Source organism: Coregonus lavaretus (assembly GCF_964263955.1).
Source record: "Coregonus lavaretus genome assembly, chromosome: 4".
Classification (NCBI taxonomy): Eukaryota; Metazoa; Chordata; class Actinopteri; order Salmoniformes; family Salmonidae; genus Coregonus; species Coregonus lavaretus.
This window is the reverse complement of record NC_139991.1, coordinates 39,189,585-39,204,036: the sequence shown is the minus strand read 5'-3', so window position 1 is coordinate 39,204,036 and position 14,452 is coordinate 39,189,585. Positions and strand designations below refer to the sequence as shown.

The 14,452-nt window shown below is 41.7% G+C and overlaps 1 protein-coding gene across 1 annotated transcript in view; it reads right to left on the bottom strand.

Annotated features, from left to right (window-relative positions):
• Window positions 1-14,452, bottom strand: part of LOC311127282 (cytoskeleton-associated protein 5-like) — a 94,880-nt gene that overhangs the window by 51,442 nt on the left and 28,986 nt on the right. The window contains exons 15-21 of the mRNA XM_084159089.1: window positions 6,189-6,281; window positions 5,700-5,885; window positions 5,258-5,352; window positions 5,091-5,148; window positions 4,687-4,812; window positions 4,214-4,356; window positions 1,767-1,941 (exon numbers count right to left, since the gene is read on the bottom strand). Coding sequence (XP_084015215.1) covers window positions 1,767-1,941; window positions 4,214-4,356; window positions 4,687-4,812; window positions 5,091-5,148; window positions 5,258-5,352; window positions 5,700-5,885; window positions 6,189-6,281 — 876 coding nt within the window. The remainder of the gene's footprint in view (window positions 1-1,766; window positions 1,942-4,213; window positions 4,357-4,686; window positions 4,813-5,090; window positions 5,149-5,257; window positions 5,353-5,699; window positions 5,886-6,188; window positions 6,282-14,452) is intronic.

The following is a 14,452-nucleotide window of genomic DNA, read 5'->3' as shown; positions in this document are numbered from 1 at the left end:
CAAAACTCAAAAAATGGGCCGGACAAAATGATTGGCACCCTTAACTTAATATTTAGTTGCACACCCTTTGGAAAAAATAACTGAAATCAGTCGCTTCCTATAACCATCAATAAGCTTCTTACACCTCTCACCCGGAATTTTGGACCACTCTTCTTTTGCAAACTGCTCCAGGTCTCTCATATTGGATGGGTGCCTTTTCCCAACAGCAATTTTAAGATCTCTCCACAGGTGTTCAATGGGATTAAGATCTGGACTCATTGCTGGCCACTTCAGAACTCTCCAGCGCTTTGTTGCCATCCATTTCTGGGTGCTTTTTGAAGTATGTTTGGGGTCATTGTCCTGCTGGAAGACCCATGATCTCGGACGCAAACCCAGCTTTCTGACACTGGGCCCTACATTGCGACCCAAAATCCTTTGGTAATCCTCAGATTTCATGATGCCTTGCACACAGTCAAGGCACCCAGTGCCAGAGGCAGCAAAACAACCCCAAAACATCTTTGAACCTCCACCATATTTGACTGTAGGTACTGTGTTCTTTTCTTTGAAGGCTTCATTACATTTTCGGTAAACAGTAGAACGATGTGCTTTACCAAAAAGCTCTATCTTGGTCTCATCTGTCCATAAGACGTTCTCCCAGAAGGAATTTGGCTTACTCATGTACATTTTGGCAAACTGTAGTCTTGCTTTTTTATGTCTCTGTGTCAGCAGTGGGGTCCTCCTGGGTCTCCTGCCATAGCGTTTCATTTCATTCAAATTTCGACGTATAGTTCGCGCTGACACTGATGCACCCTGAGCCTGCAGGACAGCTTGAATTTCTTTGGAACTTGTTTGGGGCTGCTTATCCACCATCCGGACTATCCTGCGTTGCAACCTTTCATCAATTTTTCTCTTCCGTCCACGTCCAGGGAGATTAGCTACAGTGCCATGGGTTGCAAACTTCTTGATCATGTTGCGCACTGTGGACAAAGGAACATCTAGATCTCTGGAGATGGACTTGTAACCTTGAGATTGTTGATATTTTTCCACAATTTTGGTTCTCAAGTCCTCAGACAGTTCTCTTTTCCTCTTTCTGTTCTCCATGCTTAGTGTGGCACACACAGAAACACAATGCAAAGACTGAGTCAACTTCTCTCCTTTTTATCTGCTTTCAGGTGTGATTTTTAGATTGCCCACACCTGTTACTTGCCCCAGGTGAGTTTAAAGGAGCATCACATGCTTGGAACAAACTTATTTATCCACAATTTTGAAAGGGTGCCAATAACTTTGTCCGGCCCATTTTTTTAGTTTTGTGTGAAATTATGTCAAATTTGCTTTTTTCCTGTTTTTTTTTGTGTTATTCCAATACACACAAAGGAAATAAACATGTGCATAGCAAAACATGTGTAATTTCAATACTTTTCTGTGAGAAATACTTCATTTTCTGGAAAAATTTCAGGGGTGCCAACAATTTTGGCCATGACTGTATGTAGAATCACTTAACTGGTCACATGATGATCACATCAAGGCAGTAATGACAAAGCACTGGGAAAAAAAATCACTGTTCCTGTGTCAATTCGGGAGACGTGGAAATGACAGTCCCAGCTCCGACAGTACTATTTTATTAAAAATGTTGTACACATGTCTGACATGCAATTTATACCGGTGCGATTAATAATCCACATATAGGCCTAAGCGACGGTACGGTAGTCGTCCCGCATCTCTGAAATGTAAACCCACCTAAACATTCACTCACATTTAGAGAAACACACTCAGGATGTAACACTCACCAGGATCTTGTTGGAGTCGCTAAGGCGTCCCTTCAGTGTGATGGGCAGGTCTCCCACACTGGGCTTGATGAACTTGGCCTCGGAGAGCACTGCAGCCACCTCATTCAAACCCTCCTTACGGATCTTCCAGTTCTTATCGCCCACCTTCGACACCATGTCCTCTGTGATCTTATCACTACAGCGAAAGAGAGAAAACTGAGGTGTTAGAAGAGCCATTTCTTAGACCATGATGAAATGCATCCAGTTCTTTCAGTTCTCATCTAAGCACTGATCTGACCAGATCGGATTTGTGAAAGCAATACAGTACAAATGCCAGTACATTACTTTAACCTCAGAACAATGGCTGCCTGAAGGATAATACCGCTGACAGTCTTGGTATCATTCTACCCGGGAAGTTTTCTATTTTTATGTTTGCTTAACAGAAAAAAACTCAGGTGCACCACCTAATTTTAGATGGGGGCGTCCAGTGTGATGCTAACCCATAGAGTTAAAGGGTACACGTGAGGTTTGGGATAAAGGGAGATAGCTCTCAATTGTGCTGCCCATGCACTCACAGAAGCAGCCATTGCAAAGCTTGAGATAAGCTCTTTAGTACAGTGTTTACCAACACTCTCATCAGGAACCCCCAGATGTTTCACATTTTTGTTGCAGCCTTAAACTGGCACACCTGATTCAATTGGTCTACTAATCATCAACCCCTTGACTAATATAATCCGGTCTGCCAATTTAAGGCAGCAACAAAAATGTGAAAGGTGAAACGTCTGGTGGCCCCTGAGGAGAGGGTTGGGAAGTACTGCTCTAGTACACGGTTTTGCCAAACTCGGTCCTGGGGCCCCCCCTGGTGCATGTTTAGTATTGTTGCCCTAGCACTACACAGCCGATTCAAATAACCAACTCATCATCAACCCCTTGACTAATTGAATCAGAAGGGCCAGTTAAGCGCTTACTCAAAAAGGTGAAAGGTCTGGTGGTCCCAGAGGAGAGGGTTGGAAGTACAGCTCTAGTACATCTACAGTACCAGTCAAAAGTTTGAATATACCTACTCATTCCAGAGTTTTTCTTTATTTTTAAAATTTTCTACACTGTAGATTAATAGTGAAGACATCAAAACTATGAAATAACACATATGGAATCATGTAGTAACCAAAAAAAAAAAGTTAAACAAAACAAAATAGATTTTATGTGAGATTCTTCAAAGTATCCACCCTTTGCCTTGATGACAGTTTGCACATTCTTGGCATTCTCTCAACCAGCTTCATGAGGTAGTCACCTGGAATGCATTTCAATTTGTGGAATTTATTTCCTTCTTAATGCATTTGAGCCAATCAGTTGTGTTGTGACAAGGTGGGGGGGGGGGGGGGGGCAAGAACAGATCAAATAAGCAAAAAGAACAACAGTCCAGCATTACTTTACAACATGGTCAGTCAATCTGAAACTGGCTCTCATGAGGACCACCACAGGAAAAGAAGACCCAGAGTTTCCTCTGCTGCAGAGGATAAGTTCATTAGCGTTACCAGCCTCAGAAATTGCAGCCAAAATAAATGCTTCAGAGTTCAAGTAACAGACACATCAACTGTTCAGAGGAGACTGCGTGAATCAGACCTTCATGGTCAAATTGCTGCAAAGAAACCACTACTGAAGGACACCAATAAGAAGAAGAGACTTGCTTGGGCCAAGAAACACACGCATTGGACATTAGACCGGTGGAAATCTGTCCTTTGGTCTGATGAGCCAAATGTGAGATTTTTGGTTCCAACCGCCGTGTCATTGTGAGATGCAGAGTAGGTGAAAGGATGATCTCCGCATGTGTGGTTCCCACTGTGAAGCATGGAGGAGGTGGTGTGATGGTGCTTTGCTGGTGACACTGTCTGTGATTTATTTAGAATTCAAGGCACAATTAACCAGCATGTCTACCACAGCATTCTGCAGCGATACGCCATCCCATCTGGTTCGCGCTTAGTGGAACGATCATTTGTTTTTCAACAGGACAATGACCCAACACACCTCCAGGCTGTGTAAGGGCTATTTGACCAAGGAGGGAAAGTGATGGAGTGCTTCATCAGATGACCTGGCCTCCACAATCACCCGACCTCAACCCAATTGAGATGGTTTGGGACGAGTTAGAGTGAAGGAAAAGCAGCCAACAAGTGCTCAGCATATGTGGGAACTCCTTCAAGACTGTTGGAAAAGCATTCCAGGTGAAGCTGGTTGAGAGAATGCCAAGAGTGTGCAAAGCTGTCATCAAGGCAAAGGGTGGCTACTTTGAAGAATCTAAAATATATTTTGATTTGTTTAACACCTTTTTGGTTACTACATGATTCCATGTGTTATTTCATAGTTTTGATGTCTTCACTATTATTCTACAATGTAGAAAATAGTAAAAATAAAGAAAAACCATGGAATGAGTAGGTGTGTCCAAACTTTTGACTGGTACTGTATGTGCTAACCTGATATCAGTGCGAGGCAGGAAGTCCATGATGTCACCGGCACCCCCCTCTTCCTCCTGTTCCTTGGCCTCTTCTCCCTCCTCCTGCCCCCCTGTCCTTTTGGTGGACCCTCTAGTGGGGGAAGGGGGAGTCTGGCCCTGCATCTGTGACACAGCAGAACCAAGATGGAGTCAATCACAGAGCCAATATGGAAACAAAGTTACGCCTGGCAACAATGTCAAAGAAAAAAAACAAAACAAGTAGGCATTCTTAAACTGATAATATTTAATGTGAAATTCATTTATAGGCATTTAAGATGCTATAATCCAATTATTTCACAATAGGTTACTTACTTCACAATAAGAAAAGTATTTGATCGAAAGGCACATTATTTAGAAGCTACATTTAAGGATAGATACATCAACATACTAGGTACTCCAAGTATCAAGTAAGCTTGAGAGAGATGTATGAAGATGTGTCAACTAAAATCCTACCTTCTCAAACTCTGCGTCGATTTGAGCGAGCAGCGCAGCCTTCTCGTCCTCAAAGAACATACGCAGTGAGGCGCCCATGTACAGGTACATCATCCCCAGCAGAGAGATGGCTGCTGTTCGTATAGCCTGGTAGAAACACACGTTAAAAAGGCAGAGACTCATTAGTTTCTTCACCGTTATTTAAATAACTACACCAGTCAAATTGTCAACCAATCCATCTACCACAGAGCTCTATAAGAGCAAGGAATGAAGACCCAGAAATGTCAATCTAAGGAAACATAGCAAAGTACAAATGTTTTTAACCATAATGCATACAAGCTGACTGACAAATTCCAAATAGCAGCAGACAAATAAAGCCAGACACTCAACAAATAGATATTAGCTCGAGCAGCAGTAACACTCACAGGATTGGAGGCACCCAAAGCAGTCTTGATGTGTTTGATAAAAGCTTTCACATTGATTCTGGAAAAGGAGAGGACATGCTTGATTGATTCAATACCAATTATTGAGACAAGAAAGCGCTGACAACACTCCAATGGAATATAAGACCTGACCTGTGATGATAACTTACCCTGTGAAGCCAAATTCCTTCATGGCATTGGCCAGCCAATTCAGTGTCTCAGCTTGGTTTTTCGGGTTCTTCTGGGCAAAGGCCAATGACACAACCTGTAGTGGTCAGAGCGGTTAGTGGATTGTCTGCAGTTTGGTTCACAAAGTAAATCAATGGTGTCAGGTAATCTCAGTGAGAAAAAAACAAAAACAATCGACAAACTGCACCAGTATGTGATATCCAAGGAATGTTCACACGCATCCTTCCCTCTTTTCTTTAAGTAATAACTGACCAAAACAAAAGCACATTTTGAAGCAAGCCATGGGTTCCAGTTCAACTACTTGGCACTCACAGACCTGGACTTGTACAATACATTAATTTTCCTTTACAGTTGCAAACTGTTTTCTGTTGTGTTCCCTAATGAACATGACCCTGGCCATGTTCAGTGTATCCAGTCTGTTACCTGTTCAGCAATCCAGGACAAAGAGCAGGCCTCTCCTATGGCCGTCAGGGCGTCCTTGGCCTTCCCTCCACACTTGACATCTCCCACTTTCTCCACCAGGGCATCCAGCACCACAGAGGCAGACGTCTTAGAGAACCTGCCCCTCTGGGCCACCACTGCCACCACCTGGAGCTTTAGCTGCATCACCTGGAGGCATGTCACAACACTGAACATTTTGTAGGCTGTTTAAGCACACTTCAACCAACTAATTTTAAATACAGTATGCAGGTGAAATCATCCTGTTGACATGTTTGGACACAGTTGATATTGTGACTCTATTATAAAATAGTTTGTTTTGCTCGCCTGCAGTTGGTCTTATCACTAGACCATTAAATAGCATCTTTCATTGGCAAGAGGCACCATCAACTATTATAGAGACCCAAAACATTTAGGCAGAAATCTACTCTCTCTGGACAACCCCCAGTTGAATGTGGTAGGTATGTTAGGTACCTGGAAGTTGGTCTCCTTCCAGCCAGGTTTCTTGGCCAGCAGGCGGACCAGAGCCTGACAGGGCATCTCACTGATGTCCATTTGCTCCGCAACCTGGAGGCGAGAGGTTAGAACAGATGGGTTAGCATCATGTACTCATACAGGATGACTTTGAATGTGTAACGCCTGGTGTGTGTCTCAATTAAGCATTAAGGGTGTGGTATATGGCCAATATACTGTACACCACGGCTAAGGGCTGTTCTTGTAACAACTCAGTGGCCTTGTGGGTAGAGTGTCCACCCTGAGATTAGAAGGTTGGGAGTTCGATCCAGAGTCATTGCAAAGATAGTAAAAATGGGATCCAATTAGGGTTGAATAGCAGGAACCGGGTTACTGAGATTTCCCGCCCAAACCCACTACCATTTCCCAGGATAAATATATTTGAGATCCAGTAAATTATTTCTATGAACATCATGACGTGAAATGGTACTTAAAATGTTGTGCTGGCTTCTCTACAGCCTTCTCTCTGCTATTTGCATGATTAATCAGGGAGGGGACAGACAGAGCATCTCCATAGGGAGCACAGTTCACAATGCATCATGGCAAAAACAATCTGTGATAGGTAGGCCTACATTTGCTGCAGCATAGCCTATGCAACAGTAATATAAGGCCAAATTTACACATCTCTATCTGGCTTTCGGGGGTCACCTTATTTATTATAAAGATTTTTAAGCTGCAATGTGTCACTATTTCGGCGACCTGACCAAATTCATATAGAAATGTGAGTTATAGATCTGTCATTCTCATTTAAAGCAAGTCTAAGAGGGGGTAGATACAGTTGAAGTCGGAAGTTTACATACACTTAGGTTGGAGTCATTAAAACTCGTTTTTCAACCACTCCACAAATTTCTTGGTAACAAACTATAGTTTTGGCAAGTTGGTTAGGACATCTACTTTGTGCATGACACAAGTACTTTTTCCAACAATTGTTTACAGACAGATTATTTCACTTATAATTCACTGTATCACAATTCCAGTGGGTCAGAAGTTTACATACAATAAATTGACTGTGCCTTTAAACAGCTTGGAAAATTCCAGAAAATAATGTCATGGCTTTAGAAGCTTCTGGTAGGCTAATTGACATCATTTCAGTCAATTGGAGGTGTACCTGTGTATGTATTTCAAGGCCTACCTTCAAACTCAGTGCCTCTTTGGTTGACATCATGAGAAAATCAAAAGAAATCAGCCAAGATCTCAGAAAAACAATTGTACACCTCCACAAGTCTGGTTCATCCTTGGGAGCAATTTCCAAATGCCTGAAGGTATCACGTTCATCTGTACAAACAATAGTACGCCAGTATAAACACCATGGGACCACGCAGCCGTCATACCGCTCAGGAAGGAGACAAGTTCTATCTCCTAGAGATGAACATACTTTGGTGCGAAAAGTGCAAATCAATCCCAGAACAACAGCAAAGGACCTTGTGAAAATGCTGGAGGAAACAGGTACAAAAGTATCTACATCCACAGTAAAACACATCCTATATCAACATAACCTGAAAGGCTGCTCAGCAAGGAAGAAGCCACTGCTCCAAAACCGCCATAAAAAAGCCTGACTACGGTTTGCAACTGCACATGGGGACAAAGATTGTACTTTTTGGAGAAATGTCCTCTGGTCTGATGAAACAAACATAGAACTGTTTGGCCATAATGACAATCGTTATGTTTGGAGGAAAAAGGGGAGGCTTGCATGCCGAAGAACACCATCCCAACCATGAAGCAAAGGGGTGGCAGCATCAAGCTGTGGGGGTGCTTTGCTGCAGGAAGGACTGGTGCACTTCACAAAATAGATGGCATCATGAGGAAGGAAAATTATGTGAATATATTGAAGTAACATCTCAAGACATCAGTCAGGAAGTTAAAGCTTGGTCGCAAATGGGTCTTCCAAATGGATAATGACCCTAAGCATACTTCCAAAGATGTGGCAAAATGGCTTAAGGACAACATAGTCAAGGTATTGGAGTGGCCATCACAAAGCCCTGACCTCAATCCTATAGAAAATGTGTGGGCAGAGCTGAAAAAGCGTGTGCGAGCAAGGAGGCCTACAAACCTGACTCAGTTACACCAGCTCTGTCAGGAGGAATGGGCCAAAATTCACCAAATTTATTGTGGGAAGCTTGTGGAATGCTACCCGATACGTTTTACCCAAGTTAAACAATGTAAAGGCAATGCTACCAAATACTAATTGAGTGTATGTAAACTTCTGACCCACTGGGAATGTGATGAAAGAAATAAAAGCTGAAATAAATCATTCTCTACTATTATTCTGACATTTCACATTCTTAAAATAAAGTGGTGGTCCTAACTGACCTAAGACAGGGAATTTTTATTAGGATTAAATGTCAGAAATTGTGAAAAATTGAGTTTAAATGTATTTGGCTAAGGTGTATGTAAACTTCCGACTTCAACTGTATGTTCTGTGTGTGCTATATTTCAAATGCTTCCCCTGCTTTAGTTTCATTTTTGCGTCTTACTTTCGGTTTTGTACACCAGCTTGAAAACAGCTGAAAACACAATATTTTTGGGATGCCTAAATGGTCCTAAAATAAAAAATCAAATAGCTAAACGATCCATGGTATGACCTTAAAACAATTCCATATGTCAGCTTAAAACTGCATCTGCAGTTTAAAGATGCACTATGCAGAAATCCCTCCGCCATTTCCTGGTTGCTAAACTTCTAATAGTTTGCCTAATTTCAGTTCTTGTGACAAAACTAGCAAGTATTTTTATTAGGATTAAATGTTAGAAATTGTGAAAAATTGAGTTTAAATGTATTTGGCTAAGGTGTATGTAAACTTCCGACTTCAACTGTATGTTCTGTGTGTGCTATATTTCAAATGCTTCCCCTGCTTAAGTTTCATTTTTGCGTCTTACTTTCGGTTTTGTACACCAGCTTGAAAACAGCTGAAAACACAATATTTTCAGTTATGGGAAAGATATTTCACATCGGTTTAGATTGTACAATGACTGCACTATACTTGCTAGTTTTGTTACAAGAACTGAAATTAGGCAAACTATTAGAAGTTTAGCAACCAGGAAATGGCGGAGGGATTTCTGCATAGTGCATCTTTAAACTGCAGATGCAGTTTTAAGCTGACATATGGAATTGTTTTAAGGTCATACCATGGATCATTTAGCTATTTGATTTTTTATTTTAGGACCCTTTAGGCATCCCAAAAATGTTTTGGGATAAAATATTCAATTTGGCCTTTATTACTGTAGCCCATAGAAACGCATTGAATAACATATTCAAAAATGGCAAAAAAAACAAAGTGTAAAAAAAATCTATAAAATAAAAATACTTCTTGGCCCTAGGACAGACACTTCAAAACATGATTTTCTTACTGCCATTTATGAATGTGTCTGTCCTAGGCACAATAAGTATTATGTATGTTTTAACATATTTAACCCCTTATTTTTGTTGGCACAAAACGACTTCCATTCATTTGTATGGGTTACCTTCAGACAAGTCCCGTGACACTTGTGGGGGTCGTAGAGCAAAACGGAGAACACCATCGTGAGAGTCTTCCGTATAGAGTGGTAGGCCAAACCGTTCGAAGCTACAGACGTTTTTGTGAGAAGACACATTTTCGGGACACCTCCTGGTCTGACAAACAGCGCTGTAGCTCTGCCACTTTCCACCGCAGATGCAGCGACATAGGCGGATGCGGTGGATTGAGACGGAGCCCATACAAAAAAATACATTTTAGCTTAAACTGACGGATTTTGATGGCTATTTTTGTATAATGTTACTAAGATTGACGCACTGGTGCGTCAGACTCTAGGGGGTTAATATATGGATCATCGGACTTATGTAGCATCACGCTTTCATTTTCATGACGGTCAAAGCTCTAATCAAATCCAGACATACACTGAACAAAAATATAAACACAACATGTAAAGTGTTGGTCCCATGTTTCATGAGTTGAAATACGCACCAAAAGCTTATTTATCTAAAATGTTGTGCACAAATTTGTTTCCATCCCTATTAAGTGAGCATTTCTCCTTTGCCAAGATAATACATCCACCTAACAGGTGTGGCATATCAAGAAGCTAATTAAACAGCATGATCATTACACAGGTGCACCTTGTGCTGGGCACAAAAGGCCACTAATATTAGCAATTTTGTCACAACACAATCCCACAGATGTCTCAAGTTGAGGGAGCGTGCAATTGGCAGGCTGATTGCAGTAATGTCCACCAGAGCTGTTGCCAGATAATTTAAAGTTCATTTTAAGCCGCATCCAACACCGTTTTAGAGAATTTGGCAGCATGTCCAACCGGCTTCACAACCGCAGACCACGTGTATTACATACACTTTTGCTGATGTCAACATTGTGAAGAGTGCCGCATGGTGGCGGTGGGGTTATGTATGGCCAGGCATAAGCCATTGACAACGAACACAATTGAATTTCATCAATGGCAATTTGAGTGCACAGAGATACCGTGATGAGAACCTGAGGCCCATTGTCGTGCCATTCATCCGCCGCCATCACCTCATGTTTCAGCATGATAATGCATTTTCCACCGCAGATGCAGCGACATAGGCGGATGCGGTGGATTGAGACGGAGCTCATACAAAAAAATACATTTTAGCTTAAACTGATGGATTTTGATGGGTATTTTTGTATCATGTTACTAAGATTGTCGCTAGGATCTGTACCGAATTCCTGGAAGCTGAAAATGTCCCAGTTCTTCCATGGCCTGCATACAGACCAGACTTGTCACCCAATGAGCAAGTTTGGGATGCTCTGGATCGACGGAGCGTTCCAGTTCCTACCAATATCCAGCAACTTCGCACAGCCATTGAAGAGTGGGACAACATTTCAAAGGCCACAATCAACAGCCTGATTAACTCTATACGAAGGAGATGTGTCGCGCTGCATGAGTCAAATGGTGGTACCACCTAGGGCTGTTACAGTGACCGTATTACCACTACACCGGCAGTCAAGAGTCATGACCCCAGTCAAATTCCACGTGACCGTTTAGTCACGGTAACTAGGCTTCTACAAGCTCTGATGCTATTGATGGTCATTAGTAGCCTACAAAACTTGCTAACAGCCTTGTACAAAGCACTAATTTTTGTCCCTCTAATCACTCTGACATCAATGCAGATGTTATCGAAAATCTAAATCAAATCACTTCATGAGAGCCCTTGAGCTCATGTTGAGCAACATTTCTATAGGCTATGCAATTGCACGAGAAAACAGTTTTGGATGGCCTCTATTAAAAAAAAGAGGATCCCATCAACTTTCTATAAGCTAGGCCTACTACCTTTATTTCTCAACTTCCCTAATATTAAGCACACTGCTTCGCTTTACAACAGGAGTATAGCCTACCTGGCCAGCATGAATATTAACCACGGGCAAAGTGTCCTCTATTCACTATTTTGTTCCCCTGCCCCTGTTCTGAGACAGCGGCATGATAATGGTCTACTTTAAATCAAAACTGATTTCACACATATATTACTTAGTATATGTAAAGACAAGATTAAATCAAGAATCGTCTGATGGGTCACAATATTAGCCTATGACTTGTGAATGATGCCCAGCTTGTATGCAGTAAGGCAAGAAACGGCGCATGCCTTTTATTTTTTTATCATAAACCCAACACCTCATGTTGCCTAGCCCAAAGGCTTATATGTTTTGATAAGGTTTGTATCACAACTAAAGTGGCCAAATTACTTCTAAAATGGAAGCACATTACCCGCTTTACAACCGGTGTAGAGCCTAACTGGCAGACATAGGCGGAGCGCGAGTTTCATGTTTGGTTAAGATCATTTTTCACCATAAAATGCACCTTTATAATAAAGCATTACATGCATAAAATCGCTTTTGTGGTCACTTTGAGAATGGCGTTTTCCCGCTAATTGATTGTATTATGGAACATTAGCTCTTGTAGTCTACTGCTGCGTGCGCATTGCTGCACTTACGTGAAGAAATAGCCTAATAGTTTATCAACATTTAAGCTATACATTCTGATCTATTGCATTACATTTACATTACATTTTTGTCATTTAGCAGACACTCTTATCCAGAGCGACTTACAGGAGCAATTAGGGTTAAGTGCCTTGCTTAAGGGCACATAGACAGATTTTTCACCTAGTCAGCTTGGGGATTAGAACCAGCGACCTTTCGGTTACTGGCACAACGCTCTTACCCACTAAGCTACCTGCATCAGCTTCATTGCTTTTTTGATGCGAGTGGTTGTATTAATTTAGGGATATATCACATCCCACAACTGTCCCAGAGTATGTTTGGAATATTTATTTCTCGTACAGAAGGACAAGTTGACCAATAGAATAGGTCAACTTTTGTACTATGGGGGATAGTAGATTGACATAGGCTAGTGCTTTTGCTGTTCGTTAGGCCTACTCATCTTGTTGGCTGACGAAAAGTAAAATGTGGACAGTTCTAACATCTTCAATATGAACCTCGGAATTTGATAAGGACGCACTTAGTTGCGTCCCCGATGTGTCAGTCTTCACTTTTAGCCTTCTTCGGAGCTGAGATAGATGCCTGTGAGAAGAACCTGATCATGTGACGGGCATTGGCTACTAAGAATTGAGATATCTGAGGGAGCCATGTGAGTGAGAGGCGCTTCGGAAAATGCAGCCGGGAGAAGGGAATTATTATTTTCAGCCCAAGGGCACAACGGCCACTGGCCGCAAAAGGCATGGATTTTTTAAAAGGGCATTACAGCCACACTAGGGGGATGCCACTGGGAAATTCGAGGCATTATCAAGTGCTTGTCAAATTGTGAATGAGACTGATGAAGTACGTGGAAGAAACAAAGCAGAGCTCATGCCTTTCATGCAACTTTTTTCAAATAATCACTAGTCGCATCATGCAGCCTTAGAATGTATTGAAAATCCAAACATATAGCCCAACGTTTGTATCACAACTAAAATTGCATACATAACTCTAAATTAAGCATATAGGAGGACTTGTTTTTTTGTTAACCGCTCACAGAATCGCCGCATGTACGCACTACCTCAAATCGTAATGAGAAAACATTATTTCTATTTTATTTAGCTGTTTAATTGTATTATTTTATTTACATTTTAGTCATTTAGCAGACGCTCTTATCCAGAGCGACTTACAGTTAGTGAGTGCATACATTTTTCATCCTTCGTACTATAAAATAATGCCACGGAATTCTAAGCCAATATTGTCTGCTAAATTAACTAGTGTAGCCCACAGCTATATGGCATAGCCGGATCAGGGCCTAACATAAGGACAACTCAGAGTATGCTATTCCGTTCTTCTGAAATAGACTACATTTTCTTCATATGTTTCTTTAGACCTGTCTAAAATAATGGATTTATTGTGATGGTGTAGGCTATATTAAAAGGATTTATTAGACTTTTTAATGTTCCAAAGGTCTGTAGGCTATGGGTGGAAGCCAGGAGACGCTAAATGTGTTTATTTTATTTTGTATTTTATTTAACTAGGCAAGTCAGTTAAGAACACATTCTTATTAACAATGACGGACTACACCGGCCAAACCCGGACGACACTGGGCCAATTGTGCGCCGCCCTATGGGACTCCCAATCACGGCCGGTTGTGATACAGCCTGGAATCGAACCAGGGGGCCTCAAGCAGTGAGATGCAGTGCCTTAGACCGCTGCGCCACTCGGGAGCCCACTATTTATGTTAATTAATAGTAAATTACCTTGAAATCAGCATTTATTTGCTTGACAATCACCGGCTGACAAAATTTCATGACCGGCAAAACCCTAGTCACATCAGATACTGAGTGATTTTCTGATCCACGCCCTTACCTTTTAAGGTATGTGTATTCCCAGTCATGTGAAATCCATAGATTAGAGCCTAATTAATTGATTTCAATTGACTGATTTCCTTATATGAACTGTAACTCAGTAAAATATTTGTATATATATTTATATGCTTTAGAAGAATGACACTTTGGGTTTGGGCGGGAAATACCGGGGTACCCAGGAGAAATGGGATTTATTCTCGGGATGGAACATTTGTAAAATACCAGGAAAATATTCAACCCTAGACCTGATGACACTCAGCATTAAGGAGATAGATTGGGGGTAAGGCCCTGCGATAGATCAGCGTCCTGTCCAGGTGGTGTACTTGTACGTCTAGCTGCCTCACGATACAGAAACAGGCGATATGCTCCTGCTCCTATGAGCCATTCCTACTCTCACACAAGCCAAGGCTGGTGCAAGGCTACTCAAGGGCTGTTCTTAGGC